Source organism: Trachinotus anak, unplaced genomic scaffold (assembly GCF_046630095.1).
Source record: "Trachinotus anak isolate AG129_WGS33_773 ecotype Australia unplaced genomic scaffold, CSIRO_AGI_Tana_v1 ptg000012l, whole genome shotgun sequence".
Taxonomy (NCBI): domain Eukaryota; kingdom Metazoa; phylum Chordata; class Actinopteri; order Carangiformes; family Carangidae; genus Trachinotus; species Trachinotus anak.
The window spans coordinates 2,600,404-2,621,387 of record NW_027273863.1 but is presented as its reverse complement, the minus strand read 5'-3'; the positions used below and the strand labels follow the sequence as shown (position 1 = coordinate 2,621,387).

The 20,984-nt window shown below is 43.2% G+C and overlaps 1 protein-coding gene across 1 annotated transcript in view; it reads left to right on the top strand.

Annotated features, from left to right (window-relative positions):
* Window positions 1–20,984, top strand: part of xkr4 (XK related 4) — a 29,846-nt gene continuing 8,862 nt past the window's right edge. Inside the window, exons 1-3 of the mRNA XM_071491775.1 lie at window positions 1–1,317; window positions 13,739–13,938; window positions 16,575–16,929. Coding sequence (XP_071347876.1) covers window positions 623–1,317; window positions 13,739–13,938; window positions 16,575–16,929 — 1,250 coding nt within the window. The 5' untranslated portion in view covers window positions 1–622. The remainder of the gene's footprint in view (window positions 1,318–13,738; window positions 13,939–16,574; window positions 16,930–20,984) is intronic.

The window sequence follows — 20,984 nt, the reverse complement described above, 5'->3', positions numbered from 1 at the left end:
TGCAAGCTCACAGGTAGACTGGGGTGCAGGTGTGAATAGAGGATTATACGGAGAGCAGTGTTTGGTTTGTGCTGTAAGACGGTGAGACAGGCAGAGAGAGGGAGAGAGTCGGGCGGAGAGAGAGAGAGAGAAGAGGATGATGTCATAGTTTTTAGTCTGTACCATGGAAGAAGCAGATGGCTGCAGCCTCCCTCCACCTTCTCCTTCGCTCCGGTTTCCACCTCCATCTCCATCCCCAACATCAGCCCCAGCATCAGGACTGATCCAGACCGAACACTGACGAACCGCAGAGGCAGAATCCGGGCAGGTAGGCCGGAGGAGACAAAGCGGAAAACCCCTCCTGTCGGCTGGATGTGAGCGGGTCATCAGCCGAGGGGAGAAGTCCGGCGAAGACGTGATATGGACCGAAGCATCCGAGCGAGCCCGGGGCCCCGTTCAGTCCTCTTTTTTGTCTTAATTCTGTATTATGAGCAGGCGGCAGCGTAGAGGAGCTAATCCTGCCCAGAAAGGAGGAGGAGGAGAGACACGCAGAAGGGTGTCGACGGAGCGAGGCAGGGGTAGAGGAGAGCAGGAGGGGAGGAAGGGAGCAAAAATAATAGAGTAATATCACCAGCTTCTGATAATGGCGGCTAAATCGGACGGGGTCCTGAAGATGAAGAAGAGTGACGTGGCCTTCACCCCCCTGCAGAACTCGGAGCACTCCGGCTCGGTGCAGGGACTCCACCCGGGCGGCCAGCCGGACTCTGCGGGCACCGGGGACGGGGACTTCGCCAACGGGGAATCGCGGTGCTGCGGTGGGGGAGGCACCAACTCGACGTGCCTTCGCCTGGGCAGGGAGCAGCAGAAGTACACGGTGTGGGACTGCCTGTGGATCGTAGCCGCAGTAGCCGTGTATCTGGCCGATGTGGGTACCGACGTGTGGCTATCGGTCGACTACTACCTCCGCCGCGATTACTGGTGGTTCGGCCTGACGCTCTTCTTCGTGGTGCTCGGCTCCTTCTCGGTCCAGCTCTTCAGCTTCAGATGGTTCGTCCACGACTTCAGCACCGAGGACGGCGCAGAATCCGCCGCCGATTGCTCCCACATGGACGGGAATAAGCTGCTGAGCGGCTCGGCCTCGCACGGCGACGTTACCGCTCACCACCACCCGGCCACGCCGCAGAGGCAGGCGTCGACCGCCAGCAAGAACACCACGACCAACAGCACCGCCAGCACCGCGATGGGCAGCAGGAGCAAGAAGCGGTCGGCCTACTACTCCCTCTGCGTCTGGTTCGGCCAGTCCGTCATCCACATCCTCCAGCTGGGCCAGATATGGAGGTAGGATGGAGGCTGGGATGGAGGCCTTGGGATGGGTAACTGGGCTGGTTTGTGTATGTGTTTGTTCATGTGTGTGTGGACTGAATGAATGAGCAGAGGGCTGCTCTGACAGCAGTTGGCACTCTTGGCACCATGGTGGCCTCTGAATGATGCCAGCTCATACAGCATGGCTACCAGCTGCCATCTTTAGCATGCTCCCCTCCGCAGGGCCAACACATCAGGTCACTTCTCCTCTGTCCCTCATCAATAACACCAGCTGAGCAGGACTGACACCTCTCCATCTTGTGTTAGAGACACAGGGGGCTGGCCACTGTGTCAGCAGTGACCTGATGCTGCTGATGCTGTCTCCCTCTGGAGAGAACAGCTTCTGGATAGAGTGATGAATTTGAATGAATCTTAACACAGCAGAGGCCACACATGGAGGCAGGTTGACATCAGCTGGTCCACAAGTAGGCTCCTGTAGATGGAGGAAATATTCTGAACAACCACACAGGTGGTGTTTTTCAACCCTTTGATAACGACCCATGGCGGAAGGCGTACAGGACCTCGGTTGTCATGGTTACAATAATAAACACATGAACTGGTGATTTGGGTCAAAATAAGTACTTCCTCAACATTAGACTATCTCTGTTGTCATGGTTACAACAATAACAAGCAGTCATGGATGATAGAAACAACATAAACTGCTCCTGTCACATGGGAAGCGAACACCGCTCTCCTGGGTCATATTCATCCATCCACCCCAACCTCGTGACGTGACTTTGTCGCTCTCTAAACTACGTCAACGCGCTTTTCCCTTTGCTCCTGTCGTCATCACTACGACCACTAGATGTCGCCTAGCAACAAAACCTAACTATGGGTCATGATAACCTGCTGACAGACGACCTGTGGGCTCGCTTTCTACAGCAGGACTGTACCAGCAACGTCCTGCTGTGGTGGGGCAACATCGACTGTTGGCTGGTTTGATCTATGACGGTGCACCATAGTTGATAAGATGATATGTCTCGTGTAAATCTATAAAACTTTAAAGTAACTAGTGATTGCGACGGTGACCATGTTTCCCTCTGAAACAGAGGAGTAGAAAAAGGGCTACAAGTAAAAAGTCATTATTTTAATTATTCATTTCCTTACTAATTATTTTTCCCACAAATGTAAGAAAATAGTGAGCTGCCAAAATAAAACCAACACTTCCAAGATATTTAGTTAAAGACAAAGAAGGCAGCAAATCCTGAGACTGTAGATGATTTTTTTAACATGACTGACTAACCCTCTGGTTATACTATCTGATTATTTCTCAACACATTAATGCTCTAAATGTCTTTGTCATGTTTTGAAGAGCAGCGAATGCAGAGGCATACTAATCACGCACCTTTAAACAATGACTGTGACTCATATTGTAAAATGTTGACTTTTCACCACTGCAGATCGGCTCAGCTGTCACTGAACTGTCAGTGTTCAAACCTGCATTTTACTTCACAGCTCCATATTTGACTCTTCTTCTGTGTTATATCTGAAGTGTTGATCTCCATCAGAAGATAAATTTGTGGTTTTAAGAACCAAAAACCATCTCAGTGTAGTTTCACATCTCCTCTCTCAGGCTTCTCTCTGGAGCTCTAGTGACAACAGGTCAGTCAGCCAATCAGAAGAGAGGATCTGAGCCTCTCTGAAATATAAGGCTGAAGACACAAGACGACATTTTGTACGAGTAACTTACTGTTATTTAAAAAAAAAACAGGTTGAAGTTTATTAATTGTTACATTCATCGTCATCAGTATTGATGTTTGGTACAAACCTACATGAAAAGAGCTGGTCAGTTTGAAATAGAGCTACAATAATATTGACCAATAGAGCTGGGTGATACAGCTCCAATCAGTATCATGATTATTTCAAACTTTTACCTCAGTTACAATTAATGATCGATTACTTTGATGGTCCTTGCTCTCTGTCTTTCTTGGAGCCATGCTCTCTTCATATTTTAAAACGGGTCCAGCAGTGTTTCTGAAAGTCTCTGTTTGAGGAGCTGAAGACTCTGGAGGAGAGTGGACGGAGGAGGAAACAGAGAAGAAGAGACGAGTTTAAAACTAAAAAGTAGAAGAAGAGATGAGTTTAAAACTGAAATGTAGAAGAACAGATGAGTTTAAAACTGAAACGTGTCAGTGTGGACAGAGCTGAGGCTCAGTGTTTGATTTCGTGTCGTCTGTATATCCAACTTCACTTTGGGGAGATGTAGACTAATGTTAGTTGGAGGGGGCGTAGCCATGTAACGGAACACAAGGTTGTATTGTTTTAAGGAGACGGTTGATGAACACAGGGTTGGATAAAGTATTAATGGAATTAACCGACATTAGTTTATGTCAAAGATCTCATTCTTGGTCATATCATCTGCACCACCTTCACCTTTGCTGTTTGTTCTGTGATTCTGCTGAGACTAAACAGGGAGTCCAGTTTGTCCATTTTATGTTATATTGTCTATGATCTGATGATTGAAGGGAAAATCTTTCTGGTAAATGTCTTTGCTGTCGTCCTCTACCTGGATGATTTTAAGACCGGAGCTGAAACTGAGCCTGTTTAAATATGTTTATATAAAATAATGATGTGTTTGATAGAGGAGACAAATATGTAATGTTTTATTTAAGAAGTCATGTTTCATTCCTTCAGCACCAAATGGATCATGAAACGTGTTTGTCTCTGAGTCAAAGTCACATGTGATCACAGTCATCAGTAAAACACTGAGCTGTTCAGAGATCAGCTGAGAACCAGGTGTGTGTGTGTGAAGAGGTGAGAGGCGGAACATTAATATATTTTTCCCCTGGGTTCTGCACTGCTGAAACTCTTCATGTCGAGACTGATGCACACTTAATTCCTGAAACTCTCTGTCTGACTCACTCAGCAGAAAGATTAGAAAATATTGGAGATATTATAACTTGGACAGAAAGATGAGAAATCTCAGGTGTTTCTCATCTTTCCAGAGCGGCTCCAGCTGCTCCAGCGAAAAGGGACCCAGACTGTGAAGATTCAGAGCAGAGGAACAACTGAGACTCAGTGGACTGAGTCCAGCGGCCAGGACGGAGCCAGAATGAGAGCCAGCCACATGCAGTGGACAGTAGACGATAGATTAGGTGACATGTTGTAAATGGATGTCAGCTAATTTAACGTCACCGTGTTGTTTTCATGCCTCATCGCTGACATCAGCTGTAAGCATGATGTGTTCAGGTTGTGGAGCTGTGATTGTGTGGATGTCGGGTTTTTAGATTTTTGACTTCTCTGCAGCAGAACAAGTATTCAGCTTAACAATTACATGAGTCTGGAGAAAGATGCGTGTGAGCTGCACCTGACTGGTTGGTGGAGGAAAACAAGTGAGCTCATTCTGGCTGTTTCTAAGTGGGGACCTCAGGTGCGGTCTGAACACATCCTCCCTGCAGGAGTGGGACTGCACAGAGAGCAGAGGTGTTAGTAAGCAGCTGACTTTAATTTGCATTATCATGTGAAATATTAGTTGTTGTTCCAGTCGGGCCTTTAGTCTGAATGACACTGGTTTCACTCCAGCAGCTTCCAGAAACACAGAGACATCTGAGCAACAATCCTCAAGTTTGGCTCTCCAACATCAGACATGGAAGTGAGACGACAGTTAATCTGATCACACTGTTCTCATTCCCGTCAGCCTCAGACCTCACACAGAAGAATCAGAGATTTTATGACACTGATGATGAGTCGATGAAAAACATTAACGTTTCTAAAAATGTCACTGAAGAAAACAGTTAAAAACCCAGAGTAATATGTAATAATAATATGTATGAATAATATGTGCAATGTGTAGCTTCAAAGAGATTTGAGTATTTTGTGTAAAACAGATGGAATCTCTAGATTTATTGATCTCTCTTTGTTCAACACACTGCTTGTAAAGAAATACGTTTTATTTGCCTGTTGTGTTTGAAGAAAACACTCCTGAAGTGTACACAACAGTACACCACAGTACACTACAGTACACCACAGTACACTACAGTACAGTACACTACAGCACAGTACACTACAGTACAGTACAGTACATGCGAGTTGTCAACTGACTCTGTATAAATGACATGACCATAGAAAGAAGTCATGAGCAAGTCACTGGTTTATTACTGTTCTAAGTGTTGACATGAAGCAAGCAAACTGTATATGCTAATCAGGTGATTCTAACTGAACATATTTACACAATTCTACTCACATGTTTCTGAACACACAAACACACACACACACCAAATCACCTCTGGACAGCAACAACGTTATAATATCTGATGCAACTACAACTTAACAAAAAACATCAAGAACATTACAGTAGGCGAACCAATTAGCATCTTAACTACTATAAAACACTAATAATGAAGTCCATGATCACAGCCTTGTTTTGTGTTGACTTCTTTACGTCACCATTTATTCTCTGAATCTGTTTCCATTGCACTTAGTCGTATTTACCTTAAATCAGTGCATCAACTGTTCCTCCTCTCTTCACCTTTTTAATATGCAAATTAAAACCAGCTGGATGAAAACACGCTGTTGTCATGCTGATGATGTTTAATCAGTGAAATTAGGACGTGACACTGTGTGCCATGATTACAGCAATCATTCTGGGCGTCTTTGGCCCAGAAAGACACCTCATGATTGATTTCTCAGAGACCTTAGTGTTCAGAGGGTTTTGATTTAGATTTTTTCATTTGATTTATCATCTCTGAAATTGTTGTAATGGCAGCAGCAGGCTTGTGTTAGAAAAACACAACAGCACAGTTTAGTGTAGTTTATATCCGTCTTCAGCAGCAGGTACAGTTGGCTTCAAACGAAGGTCCTGTGAGAAGAGGCGGCTGTGTTTGGGGAGAAGTGGTACCTCCTGTCTCTGTGCAGAGATGTTCTGGAGTCAGATGTCCTATTGTATAGTTCTCCTGCTCCATGACCTCTTCCACTGAGTGTTTTGGATCTAGTGTTCTCAGTCAGCTGATTTGATGCTTTCACTGCTGTGGTGTTCCTCACAGCTGTCACATGTGATGTCATGATGATGTCATGGTGATGATGGTGGCTGTGGTGATGATGGTGGGGGTGGGGTGGTAAGTGCTGACCCCTGGTGACTAAACGGCTCTGGTTAATGATGTGGAAGAGTCCCACTGGGAGGCTGAGACATTTTCAGATCCTGCACACAACATAGCCAACTTCGAGTGCTGCAGCCTTCACAGAAGTGTTCTGCACACGTTTGACCTGCACTACTTGATTTCACTTCCTCTATCTGTGCAGACACACACTCACACACACAAGACTCACTGGAGCACTAATGCATATTCAAAGCCATGTCACCCCCAGGATCAGCCTGTGGGGGTTAACAGGCCCGGGGGTGGGAGGGGTTGACAGGCCTGGGGGGTTTTGACAGGCTGTACCTGGCTCTGTCACGTTTCTGTGTGAATGAATCACTGATAAAGAAACGTCAGAAGAGTGAACGATGAATGAAACAATGTTTTTCTTTCTTTTCATCTTTACTCGTTAACGTTAGCTACGTACAAATATAATTTCATCAGTGGTGGACAGTAACGGAGTAAATTTACTTGAGTACTGTACTTAAGTACATATCCAGAGGATTTGTACTTTACTTGAGTATTAGATTTCTTTGGTACTTATTACTCTTACTTGAATACATTTCCAAGACAAATATTTTTACTTTTACTCAAGTAAATTTCTAGGAAGGCTGAAAAGTACTCGTTACTTTCAGGTCTGCTCTTTTTTTTCCTTTTTTTTTTTATTCTAAAATACTATTGGACACAAGCTGTGTTTGTCAAAGAATGAAACCTATCACAGTGCACGCTCTCCACTGGGATCTACGTAAAAGCAGATAATAATATCGGGACATGGGGAGACAAGACAGACATGGGGAGACAGAGTTTGTTGTGCTCCTATATTGTACTTGCACATGTCCTTCCTGTAAAGTCAAGTGACTTCAACATTGAGTTATTGAAAGCAGAGATGTAGTTTTTTGTAAAGCAGTGGTTCTCAACCAGTGGTCTGGGGACAACATTGGTCTATGAGGGGGTTCCAGTTCCCAACTTAGCTAAATGATAGAGAGTTAGTTGGACGGTGCAGGTTCATTTGGTTACAGTTTTAATGATTGTTAATAAACACTGCATCTGCAACATCTGCTGTCCTCTTATGATCCCATTCATTTTATTTGTTCTTATAGGTGTTTCTGCAGGCTTTATATAACATTGTGGTTCTAAAAGCAAGCACATCAGTGCAGGTGGTTTCAAAGAGTTAATTCTCAGAAACAAGAGAATTGTTGGTCCTTAAATTAATTTAGAAAAAATTATAGTAATTCATTGATGTGAAAAATAAGAAGTTTACTCTTACTCTTACTCTTACTTAAAGTAAATTTAAAAGAATGTACTTTTGGATACTTAAGTACCTTTAAAAGCAAGTACTTTTTTACTCTTACTCGAGTAACATTTAGACTGAGCTACTTTTACTTGTAACGGAGTAAATTTTGACTGGTAGTATTTGTACTCTTACTCAAGTACTGGGGTCGAGTACTCTGTCCATCTCTGAATTTCATTGACTGTGCAGCTAACGGCAACTTTAAGGTGGAATGTGGACCGTTCCACTTGTTTTCATTGGCTCTTACATAACACAGTTTAGTGATGATTGGATCTTAAAAAAATCTATGAATTTAAACTTGATTGTGCAAACTGCAAATATTTTATTTCTTCACTTGGATTAAAAAAAGTGGTGGAGTATCGTTCCACTGTGCTCCAACAGCACTGTACCTCTGTCGGTGAAGTCCCAGCTCACACATGCTGCACGTGCTCATGTGCACCCTGAATGACAGGCACAAAGAGACTGACACAGCAGGTCATTAAAAACGCATGGATGTTTTGACACTCCACAACAGGATTGTCAACTGTGAGGGTTATTGTTGTACCTGGTTGGTGCATGTGAGTAGTATGTTGAATATTAATAGGTAGTAAATATCTATCTAAGGCAAATTTAATCCACCTTACTCTCTTTCTTTTTCTCTTCTTTCTCTCTGTACTCTTCTCGCCTTGTGTCTCCCCTTTATCTGTCATTTCAAATTAAAAGCCTTCTGCAGAGCCGTGCTATCATGACACTGTGGCAAGTACACACTCCACACTGAGTGCTGTAGCAACAAGCAGAGTGTGTGGATGAGTGTGTTTGTACTGTATGCTACTGTAATGTTAAATCCATCACCTGCTCAGCTCTTACTGCCTCTCTTATCAGTAGAGCATCCGTCGTCACATTCAGCCCCTGGTATACCTCTGAACATCATCAAATGAATTCCTGCAGAGCACCAGCTTCAAAGACTCATCCTGAAAGCTGGTTAAATGTCTCCAAGCCTACAAAGTTCACCTTCAACAGCACTGCTCTCATCCCCACCTGGTGCACCTACCTCACATCTCATATGGTCATAAACTCACCCCAAGCATCTCTTTTCTACAGTGAACAAACTTCTCAGAAGATCACACCTCAATCCTTCACAGTCGACAAGTGCTATTCCTCCCTGTTGTTCTTCAAACAAAAATAGACAATTTCTACAGCAGTCTCCCCACCACCCCTGATAGGGCTGAGAATACTCCTACTCACAAGTGTTGTGTTTGTATTAAATCCAGATATATTGAGACTTATTTTAACGCAAATCACTTTTTCTAAACTTAACTAAGCCATGACAGTTATTATAGTAATCATGACAACGAAAGTAGATATGCTGCTCTCGGTACAGTCCACGTTTTCATAATTGTAACCGTCGTGGTCTTCAGAGTCAGCAGTGTCTATTAGTATTAGGTGCTGCAGGTTTCACCGGTTAGCAGGGGCAGAAGGTGAATGGCCCACTGATCTGTGGACCAGCAGAAAACCTGTGCCATTCTCTCAAATGTGGTGAGGAAGTCTTCGATGGTGTCAATAGGGGATAGTGGGAGTATCTTCGGTTCCCTCTGCAGCCTGAAACTGTGGTTCCGGCCCCTTCGTCTGAGTCATTCTCATCATCATCATCAGCATCAGTCTCTCCTGGGGCTGTGCTTCCTGTTGATCAGGTCTGTCCTCTTGAGCTGAGCTCACCTGATACTGATGCTGCTTGTTTTTCCATCTCTGCTCCTGGTGAGAATAATCTTTCTCACCAGAAGAAGTTCTGGGCGCTGCTGGCATAGACAGAATGAGCGGTTTAACCAGACCTTCCAGCTCCTCCATCTTGCTGCCACACCTCCCTGGTCGGCTGATTGACACACTGCATCATCATCTTTGTTCTTTCTACCTTCTCACTGTGGTGTGGATCCCACCTCTGACACCACCTGTAAAGAGCAACCACTGAGCCGCTGCTGGTGACACTGAGGCAGAGGATGGTGCAGACCAACCAATTGGTGATGTATTCACTCCACACAGAGAAACATGGAGTGGCTGTGGAGCATGTGTGGCCTCCGGCAGCAGCAGCAGCCTTTTATACTCTGCCACCAATGAGCCGACATTACTGTTACCTCACCAACGATGTTTCTACTACAAATGGTCATTGAACCATGCTACATTTCTCCATTTTTATGTCTCTGCACCAGCGACAGTCAGGGCTGGAGGCATATTGTTTTCAGGTTGTCCATCCATCCGTCCTTCCGTCCGTTTGTCCCATTCTCGTGGTGAAATCTCAGTAATGCCTCGATGGAATTTCTTCAAATTTGGCACAAACATTCATTAGGACTCAAGGATGAACTGATTAGATTTTGGTGGTCTAAGGTCAAAGGTCAAGGTCATGACCTCACAAAACATGATTTTGGCCTTGTGAACGCAATATCTTGAACTCCTCAAGGCAATCCCTTCAAATTTGGCACAAATGTCCACTTGGACACAAGGACGAACTGATTAGACTTTGGTGGTCAAAGGTCAAAGGTCAAGGTCAGTTTGACCTCACAAAACACTTTTTAGCCATTACACTCAGCAATTATGACAAAATTTTACAGAAATTGTTAATATTTTATATGACTCTGGGTGGTGGAGGCAGCCGACCATGAGGTGGTAATTCTAGTTCAAATACACTATCAATATTTACACAAACACCATCAAATAAATAATCAATATACATAAGTACAGTATAAATCTAAAACCCCAACTAAACACCTAAATACCCACAAACAATTCCTCCTTACTATCTCATCCTGTAGTTCCTCTCAGAACTTTGGGATAGGTGTTTGGACCCCGGGGATGTGTTTGCCCGAACAGAGTGGAGAGGGCAAATGAAAAGACATGAGCTCTCCATCAGCACATTACATTGCACTTCTATTGCACCATATACTGCAGGGAGAATACATTTTCACTCTCGTTAATCAAACAGTGATCAGTTCATTTCACATTTTTGACACCAGCTCTTTGTTTTGCCAGCAACTGTCAATCAAACATGGAGCAGCTACTGCAGCGTCTGGAGGACACAGAACCACGCACAAAACGTTAAAATATTCAAGAAATACTTAATAAATAATAAATAAAAGACATCTCCTGTGCAACTGTCAGCTTTGTAAAGTGCAGAGTACCTGGATGAAGAGCCCACAGTGCTCTAACACCGAGGGCAATTTATCTTTCACTGCTACCATAATGCAACAGACAGTAGAGAGACGACAGGAAATGAGAGGCAGGTCTGTGGCGGCAGTGGAACCAGTGACGTTAAGGTTCTAACCTAATCAAAACCTTTCAGCCTCCACAGTGCCCTGACCCATTTTTAAAGATTTACGACTTCACTGTGAACCAGACAGAGCAAAATATTCAGTAATGGATGAACACATCGTTGGTTTGGTCTCTTCATTGGATTTAACAATTTATCTTTAAAGTGCTCTATATGTTGTTGAGTTGTGTTCTTACATTATCAAAAATGTTTCCAACAATTCTCAATCATAAAAATCAGTGCTTTTAATCATGGTAACGCTCCGTTTCATTGGTTGCCTGTCAGTGACGTCATATGCTCTCTGCTCATGTTTGTTTGTCTGACAGAAGCTCAGATTGACTTTTATCCAGTTTGAAGTCTCAATTTTCAGATCCTCTTTGTCCACCTTTGTGGTTTTCAGCTCTATATTTGAACTGTTTGTTGTGGAGAGGAGGAGACCTCTGTGGAGAATTCAGCTCCAGGTCAAAACCTCTTGAACCACTGACACTGAAGGATCCAGACCAGGAGAAGGCTACAACTCCCATGATCCCACGATGCTTCATGATATCACCCAATGCTGTCTTTGGTTATTGTTTTGATTGAGAGACAAATAGAGGCTGAAGTTACAGGCTCTGAGTTTAAAACTAAAACCTTAATGATAATGAACTGTTGTATATAAAAATATCAGAATCAATGAGTTCTTTAGAAAAACAGAGGACACATATGAAAATGTATCAGTAGAGCTCTTGTACTTGTCCTCTAGCCCACCTGCTGCCAGACCATTTCCTGCTCAGTTCATGGACAAATGGACAAATGGTCCTTTGCCATCATTAAAAATCATCTGAATCATCTGGGATCGTCATCATCTCATCATCTGAATATCCAGATTTATACGTCTTTGCTAGCATTAGCATGTGCATGAAAAGAAACAATTGTCATGGTAACAGTGGCAGCACTGATGGTGATGGCTTCACTTGAAGGCTGAGTATGAAAGTGAATGACCTGACTTTTGTTTTCAGTGGATGTGAGTGAAGCAGTCAGAACTGGGACGCCTCCAGTCACAGTGTGAGTGTGGCTGAGTGGCAGCTTAACTAGTCTTATCAGTAGAGTCAGAAAGACCTGGACCAACACACACATACACACACACACACACACACACACACACACACACACACACACACACACACTGTGGGAGATGTGTCAGGTCTTTCTGTCCACGAACAGGCTGCAGCTTTAATGCCCTCAGCCCAGATTTAATTTTCAAATTCTTTATTGACAACGGAACTTCATTTCACGGGCCATTAGCATGCTGCTAAACGACCGCCATGTGTTGGTGATATTTCAGGGATGGAGGGAGAGCATGGAAATGAATGAGGGAGACTGAAAGAAAGAGAGAGAGAGAGAGAAATATAGGCCACAGACAGAATAAAAAGTAAAAATGAATTCACTTCATTAAATGAGCTCTCGCCTCAGGTCTGGGGAGGTACAGTTGGAGCTGGGCTGCCAGGAGCTGCTCAGGCAATGTCCATGTTGCAATCTGATGAAACTGCACAGTGAAACTTTTAGTTTAGTCTCTACAAATGAAGTGGATATTTTCCTGCTGGTACTTTACCTGCTTTTAAAGTTTATTATAGACAAAAGTGTTCTGTACGGTGGCCCAGACGGGTCAAGTCAATGCAGAAGCCACAATAAGAATGCAAAAGCCACAACACAAATCAAAGTGTTGTGACTTTTGCATTCTTGTTGTGGCTTTTGCATTTGAATTGTGGCTTTTGCATTGTGTAGACCTGTCTGGGCCACTGTAGTTTTGTGAGCATCAAACAAAGTCCAGCACCAAACAAATCTGATCCTGAGTTTGTGTGCACTCATATTGAAATCTGTCCTCACTGTTTTCTCCAGATGTTAGCATAACCACACATCTAATTTTGCTGCACTGATGTAGAGGTGTACTCCAGGGTGTGTCAGTACACACACATCATATTTGGGTGTGGTTACAGGTGCAATGGAGCACACCACACCCAGCTACAGTCACAGGTGAAACAGACAGATACTGCTCTTCAGTCAAGTGTTAACAGATAACAAAATCATCATCATTAGGCAACGCTACTGAACTCACCACAGCCAGGAGCTCTCTGTGGCCTGCAGGTTGATACGCACAGGTACTGTGTATAAATTAAACTTCCTCCAGACATGTTTTAAACTCAGTAAAAATCTGCTGTTAACATTTTGTTTAACCTGGTTTGTGAGAAATAAAATCAAAACTGGTCTGAAGCTCATCTACTTTTGTTTGTTAGCCTGTGACTGGCAGTGGCTGACACAGTGTTAGTGGTTGTGCTAATGCTAACTCTGGCTTTCTGTACTGACAAGATTTCAGGTGTATTTAGCCCCGTCCCCAGTCCCCACAAGTTGACAGGATTGGTTCCTTAGGTTCTATGAGGTATGAATTCCTGACTGTCTGAATCTGTTTATATGAGACTGTCATTGGTTCACTGCAGTTGAAGGTGGAAACACTCAGTCATGGCGTCGACTGATTCTTTCAATCATCATATGTCTTTATTATATAAAAACATCATGTGGATGTTAACGAGGTGAAACAGCTGATCTTCATCAGAGGCACTGTGTTAAAAACTAAAAAATCAGCAGTGCAGTTAAACTCTTTGTTGTCACCATTACTTTTCTCAGTGTGCGCTGCAGTGTCTTCGTCCTTTTTGATGTTCTGTTAGATGACATGTCTCATCCTTTCCTGACTGATGCTGGAGCATGATGTTTCTCCTCCAGGTATTTCCACACCATCTACCTGGGCATCCGGAGCCGTCAGAGCGCTGAGACGGAGCGCTGGCGTTACTACTGGAGGATGGTCTACGAGTTCGCAGACGTGAGCATGCTGCACCTACTGGCCACCTTTCTGGAGAGCGCACCACAACTGGTGCTGCAGCTGTGCATCATCATACAGACACACAAGCTGCAGGCTGTTCAAGGTAACACTTCTTCATCAGTGGTGATGTCACACTTAATCATCAGGAAGATAATCATAATAAAGGATAATCATAAAGATAATAATGATACAATCGAGCAGAGTAATTAATCAAAACTAACTTTATAAACAAGCCTTTGACATTTTGCAGATTATAATCTTTATTTTAATTTCCTTTATCGAGCACTTTTCAAAATGATATGTTACAAAGTGTTTGACAAAGGCAGCAAAATAAAACAGACTTGATATAAAATCAAGCTTTTCTAGTCTTATCACGTTTCACACTTTCACAAACACACACACACACACACACACACACACACTGATGGAAAAGGCCATCAGAGGTAGTTTGGGGTTAAATATCTTGGTCTAGGACACGCAGACTGGAGGAGCCAGGGATCGAACCACAGACTTTCTGACTAGTGGACGACCAGCTCTACCTCCTGAGCCACATAAAAGAAGACCAGAATAAAAACCAATACAGTGTAATTCTAAAAGAAATAAAACACTTAAAGTAAAACTCCAGTAAAACCAGAGACTCAGCCAACCCGGTCTCCTCAGGCAGATCGTTTCCAGAACCTCGGACCCTGACTGCCAACGCTCTGTCTAGTTTTCAGACAATACACCTTTACTGAGGATCTGTAGGTTCTAGTGGTGTAGAACTAAGAGGTCAGAGATAAGCTGGGTGAGAGACCATGAAGAGCTTTTACAGTGATCAATAAAAACAAATCAAAAATGAACCAGAGTGAAGAGACTGAAACAGGAGGGATGTGGTCAAGTCTCTAGGTTCTGTTTAAAAGTCAGAGTTGTGCTATAGTCTGGAGACTTTGGAGACGAGTAAAACCGCTGCAGAGATCCAGATGTGATGAGAAGAAGAAATGTCTGTGTCTCTGAAAGTTAAAAAAGATCATGTTTTTATTTGCAGGATGATGAAAACATGACTCTGTGGTGTGCAGCTCAGAGACTGTTGTGTAGACTGTAACAACATCACTCAGTCAGTGACACAACTGGAATGAAAAATGTTTTACTCTTAGATTTTGTATATCACCTGATCATGCATTACCCTCAACTCAGTTCAGAAAACCATGTTATAATGATTTACACATCTGAAGTGTAAAGACGTCAAATCAGGTCATTATCCAGATTTATACATACATATCACATCTTTTTATTTATTCTGTTTTTTTATAGCATCAAGTGCAGGAGCAGCAAAACCTGAGCTCACTGTAAAGATTCTGTTAATACCAGCTGTTTGTTTTCAGCCTCCTGTCGTAGTAAATGTGTACAAACAAGAAATTCAGAAAACATCACACACTGTAAATACACACAACACAACCAAACACACTGTGAGTAGCACAGACGACAGAGGTGTTTCCTGGGGACATAAAATAGTGACGAACCTGGCCGGAACACACCTGTTAACATATCTGCAATCAAATCTGACTCATGTGATATTGATTTTAGAATAACTAAACATATACTCAACTTCAAAAGTCACAAATCATTGGACAACAAGTGAAGTCAGGTTCGTCACTTTTTTATGTCTCCTGGAAACACATCTGTTGTCGTCTGTGCTACTCGCAGCGTGTTTGTGTATTTGGTTGTATTGTGTGTATTTACAGTCCATGTGTTGTCAAATTGATGAAGCTGTTTTTTGACTTTGCTTGTGTTTCTAAAGCTGCAGCACATTGAACTCTCAGGGCCACTGAACCTGTCTCACTTGTCTCACCTGTCCTATTACCTATGAAATGTATGAAAACCCTCAGTGAAGTTCTGGACTGTATCAGGCTTAGATACAAACATGGCCCCTGTTGTTGTGATGTGGAGATCTTTGAGTTAACTCATGAGGAGCCTTTTCAGTGAAATTACTGAATTCACATTCACATTCAGTCATTGTTGAACATGGCTGTAGGTGAACAGCTTCTCCTGCTTCCACCATGGTAGACACATCCTGTACCAGTCTATGTACTTGTTATGACCCTCTTAAGAGGATGTCCAGGGGAATACAGGGAGTAACATAAAGAGTACAGGCTGAACCATTTAACGCTGACAAAACAAAAAAAAAAAAAAAAAAAAAACACTAAACTTTGACTTCCCTGGCTGTCCACAAAACAGGAGAAAAAATTAGTTAAAGGAAAAGACTGAGAACCCCTACAAAAACTTCCCCTACATTATTAACTTGGCTTGCCCGGCAGAGACACCAGATATATACCAGGACATGGACAGAGCCTAGTTTACAGGATCCAGAAGAAAAAAGCACCACAGCAGCAACAGGATAGAGAACAGCTTGGTGGCCAAAAGGGAAAAGAGAAGGGAGGAGTAGCAGCTCTGGGAGGCTGATATAGACGTCCACTGACGAGGAAGCGATGAACAGCTGACTGATCTGGCACAAGCTCCAGGTGTGCTGGTTCAGGAGGCCAGCAAGGGACAGAGGAGGAGGACAGGGCAAACCTGCAACACCCTTGAATGCACTTGGAGAAACACACACACACACACTCACACACACTTTACGACATCAGTGGATGTAACAGTACCAGACACACAGATTTTCATCTTCTCATCTGACTGTTGGCGCCAAATAAACATATGTTCCAGAGTGTCTCTCTAATGTGTATGTGTGTGTGTGTGTGCGCGCTGCAGGTATGACAGCAGCAGCCTCGCTCGTCTCTCTGGCCTGGGCCCTGGCCTCCTACCAGAAGGCCCTGCGAGAATCTCGGGACGACAAGAAGCCGATCAGCTACCTGGCTGTCATCATTCAGTTCTGCTGGCACTTCTTCACCATCGCGGCGCGGGTCATCACCTTCGCCCTGTTCGCCTCTGTGTTCCAGCTCTACTTCGGCATCTTCATCGTGCTGCACTGGTGCATCATGACCTTCTGGATTGTCCACTGTGAGACTGACTTCTGCATCAGCAAGTGGGAGGAGATTGTGTTTGACATGGTGGTGGGCATAATCTACATCTTCTCCTGGTTTAATGTCAAGGAAGGAAGGACCAGGTGAGATTCAGTGTGATGTACACCTGAGCTAAAAATCTCTTTCATTTAATTAAAGAACTTTACAACTCTGTCATTTTTTAATACTCTATGTCTGTATGTAGTTTTTATGTGAAGTATGGAAGTAACCTTTGGAGCTTCATCTATAATTATTCACAGAAAAGCTACAAGAAATAATTAAAATTATTTCCTCAGTCCAATAAATCGACACCTCAAATCAGCTTTAAAACATCATCATGTCGGTCACCTTATACTGGGCTTTTCTAGTCCTATTGACCACTCAGCTTTACAATGGAAGCCACATTCACCCATTCACACACACATTCATACAGCACTTTTCTACCACACACACACACACACACACACACATTCACACACAGATTATACAGCAGGCTAATTTGCCCAAGGACACTTTGAAATGCAGACTGGAAAAGATGGGAATTGAACCACCAACCTTCTGAGTAGTGGACAACCCACTTACTTAGGGCAGGGCAGTGATACTGGTGCAACAAACAAGATGCAAGAACAAGTGACTGACTGACTGAGTAATCATAGGTCCACCATTGGTTAGCTGACTGAGTTTTGATATTGTAAATCAACCTCAGTAAAATAAAGCTGCATCAGAAAGATCTTTATCTTCAGGTCTCCAAAATTCTTCCCCATAAATTTCAATTCAATTCAATTTTATTTGTATAGCTCAAGGCACTTTACAGGGTAAGGTCAAGACCTTACTTTGTTACAGAGAAAAAACCCAACAGTTCCCACAACGAGCAAGCGCTTGGCGACAGGGGGGAGGAAAAACTCCCTTTTAACAGGAAGAAACCTCCAACAGAACCGTTAAAAGTAAAGATGAGTAGTGGTGGATCTGGATCCTGCTGCTCCCGAGGCAGAGATACCTGCAGAATGAGGACAGAGAGAGGGAGAGAGAGGAGAAGCACAAACTACGGGAGAGAAAAAATACAAAGTTAATGGCATGAAGTCATCGAGAGAGAGAGAGGGAGAGAGACAGAAATAGAGAGAGAGCGCCCAGTGAATCATGGGAATCCCCCAGCAGTCTAGCTCTATAGCAGCATAACTAAGGGATGGGTCAGGACATACCCGAGCCAGCCCTAACCATAAGCTTTACTAAACAAGACAGTTTTAAGCCTGATCTTAAAGGTAGAGAGGGTGTCTGCCTCCCGAACCCACACTGGGAGCTGGTTCCACAGGAGAGGAGCCTGATAGCTGAAGGCTCTGCCCCCCATTCTACTCTTACAAACTCTGGGAACCACAAGTAGACCTGCATTTAGAGAGCGAAGTGTCCTATTGGGAAAATAGGGAACTATAAGCTCTCCAAGGTACGATGGTGCTTGACCATTAATGGCTTTGTAGGTGAGGAGGAGGATTTTAAATTCTATCCTGGATTTTACAGGGAGCCAATGCAGAGAAGCTAACACAGGAGAGATGTGATCTCGTTTCCTAGTTCCTGTCAGTACTCGTGCTGCCGCATTTTGGATCAATTGGAGGCTTTTTACTGAATTTTTGGGACATCCCGACAATAAAGAGTTACAGTAGTCCAGTCTTGAGGTAACAAATGCATGAACTAGTTTTTCAGCATCCTTTAGACATAGAATGGGTCTGATTTTAGCAATATTGCGCAGGTGGAAGAAGGCTGTCCTAGAGACTTGCTTTATATGTGAAGTAAAGGACAAGTCCTGGTCAAAAATGACACCAAGGTTTCTGACTGTAGCACTGGAGGCCAAGGTGATGTCATCCAGAGTCAGTATATTATCACATAGTGTATCTCTGAGGTGTTTTGGGCCAATTACAATAACTTCAGTTTTGTCTGAATTTAAGAGTAAGAAATTACTGGTCATCCAGGTTTTTATGTCCTTAAGACAGACCTGAAGCTTGGCTACCTGGTTAGTCTCACCTGGCTTCATGGATAAGTACAGCTGGGTGTCATCTGCGTAACAATGGAAATTTATCTGGTGCCTCCTAATAATGTTTCCTAGAGGAAGCATATATAGACTGAAGAGTATTGGTCCTAGCACCGAACCTTGTGGAACTCATGACTGACTTTTGTGATGATAGAGGAGTCATTATTAACATGAACAAATTGGAGTCTATCTGACAAATATGACTTAAACCAGCTTAGTGTGGTTCCTTTAATGCGGACCATATGTTCTAGTCTCTGTAATAAAATCTTATGATCGATGGTGTCAAATGCAGCACTAAGATCTAGCAGGACAAGTATAGAGACAAGTCCATTGTCTGAGGCTATGAGGAGATCATTGGTAACCTTAACCAGAGCTGTTTCTGTGCTATGATGGACTCTGAAACCTAACTGAAAATCTTCAAACAAACCATTTCTGTGCAAATAATCACATAATTGGTTTGCAACAACCTTCTCAAGGATTTTGGAAATAAAGGGGAGGTTGGATATAGGTCTATAATTGGCTAAAACATCAGGATCAAGAGTAGGCTTTTTAAGTAGAGGTTTAATTACTGCAACTTTAAAAGCCTGCGGTACATAACCAGTTGATAAAGATAAGTTAATCAGACTTGATATAGAGGTGTCGATTAAAGGAAAAACTTCTTTGAGCAGCCTTGTTGGAACGGGGTCTAGAAGACAAGTCGATGGTTTAGATGACGAAACTGTTGAAGCGAGCTCAGAGAGATGTACAGGAGTAAAACAGTCAAAATATAAACCAGTTACAGTGGACTCTGAGGCTGCTGAACTGGACAGTACATCTGAGCCAGCTGTGGGGAGGAGATGGTGAATTCTTTTCTCTAACAGAGACAATTTTATTTGTAAAGAAGCTCATAAAGTCATTACAACTGAGGGCTAAAGGAATAGATGGATCAACAGAGCTGTGGCTGTCTGTCAGCCTGGCTACAGTGCTGAACAGAAACCTGGGATTGTTCTTGTTTTCTTGTATCAATGATGAATAATAGGATGTTCTGGCTTTACGGAGGCTTTTTTTATACGCCAATAGGCTGCCTCTCCAAGCCTTTAGAGATTCTTCCAGGTTAGTAGAACGCCACCTTCTTTCTAGTTTCCTTGAATTTTGCTTTAAAGCTCGTGTTTCTGAGTTGTACCATGGAGCTAGCCTTCTCTGACTCACTTCCTTCTTCCTCAGAGGGGCCACAGTATCTAGAGTTGCACGCAGTGAGGCTACAGTACTGTCAACAAGATCATCAACCTGTGTGGATATGAAGTTAAGAGAGCTGTTCCCTACTGCATTGATACATGGCAGTGGGCTAAGTACTGATGGGATCCTTTCTTTAAATTTGCTAATGGTATTGTCAGACAGACACCTGCTGTAATAGATTTTTTCCCCAGATGCTGTGTAGTCAATGACTGAAAACTCAAATGTTAACAGAGAATGGTCAGATAAAAGAGGGTTTCTGGGAGAAACTGTTAGATATTCAATGTCAGTCCCATAAGTCAGAACCAGATCAAGGGTATGGTTAAAAGAGTGAGTGGGTTCATTAACATGCTGAGAGAAGCCAATTGAGTCTAATAATGAATTAAATGCAATACTCAGGCTGTCACTTTCAACATCTACATGAATGTTAAAATCACCCACCATGATAACTTTATCTGTGCTGAGAACTAACTCAGATAAAAACTCTGAGAACTCAGATAAGAACTCAGAGTAAGGGGCAGGTGGACGATATACAGTAACTAGTAGGACTGGTTTTTGTGTTTTCCAGTTTGGGTGTGACAGACTAAGAATAAGGCTTTCAAATGAATTATGATTAACCTATACAGTTGTCATGAAGGAGGAAATTAGCTCAAGAGACCAGAACAGTTTTTGTACCAGGCTGTAAACATGTTAATTTCTGCTGTAAAGTTGGACATTTGAACATGGGAGTCTATGGGGACTGACTCACTGTTGGAGCCAGACCCTAATGATCATTAGAGGAACTGCAGCTTTTAGCTCTGCACTGTTGATGCTTCATGTTTCAGCCCTAGAGGTTGGTAAACAGTGACCTTCAATATTGTTCGGTATTGGACATAGCTCCAGAGGATACTGGACTATGAGTGACACAGTCATTTCACCTATTGGTAT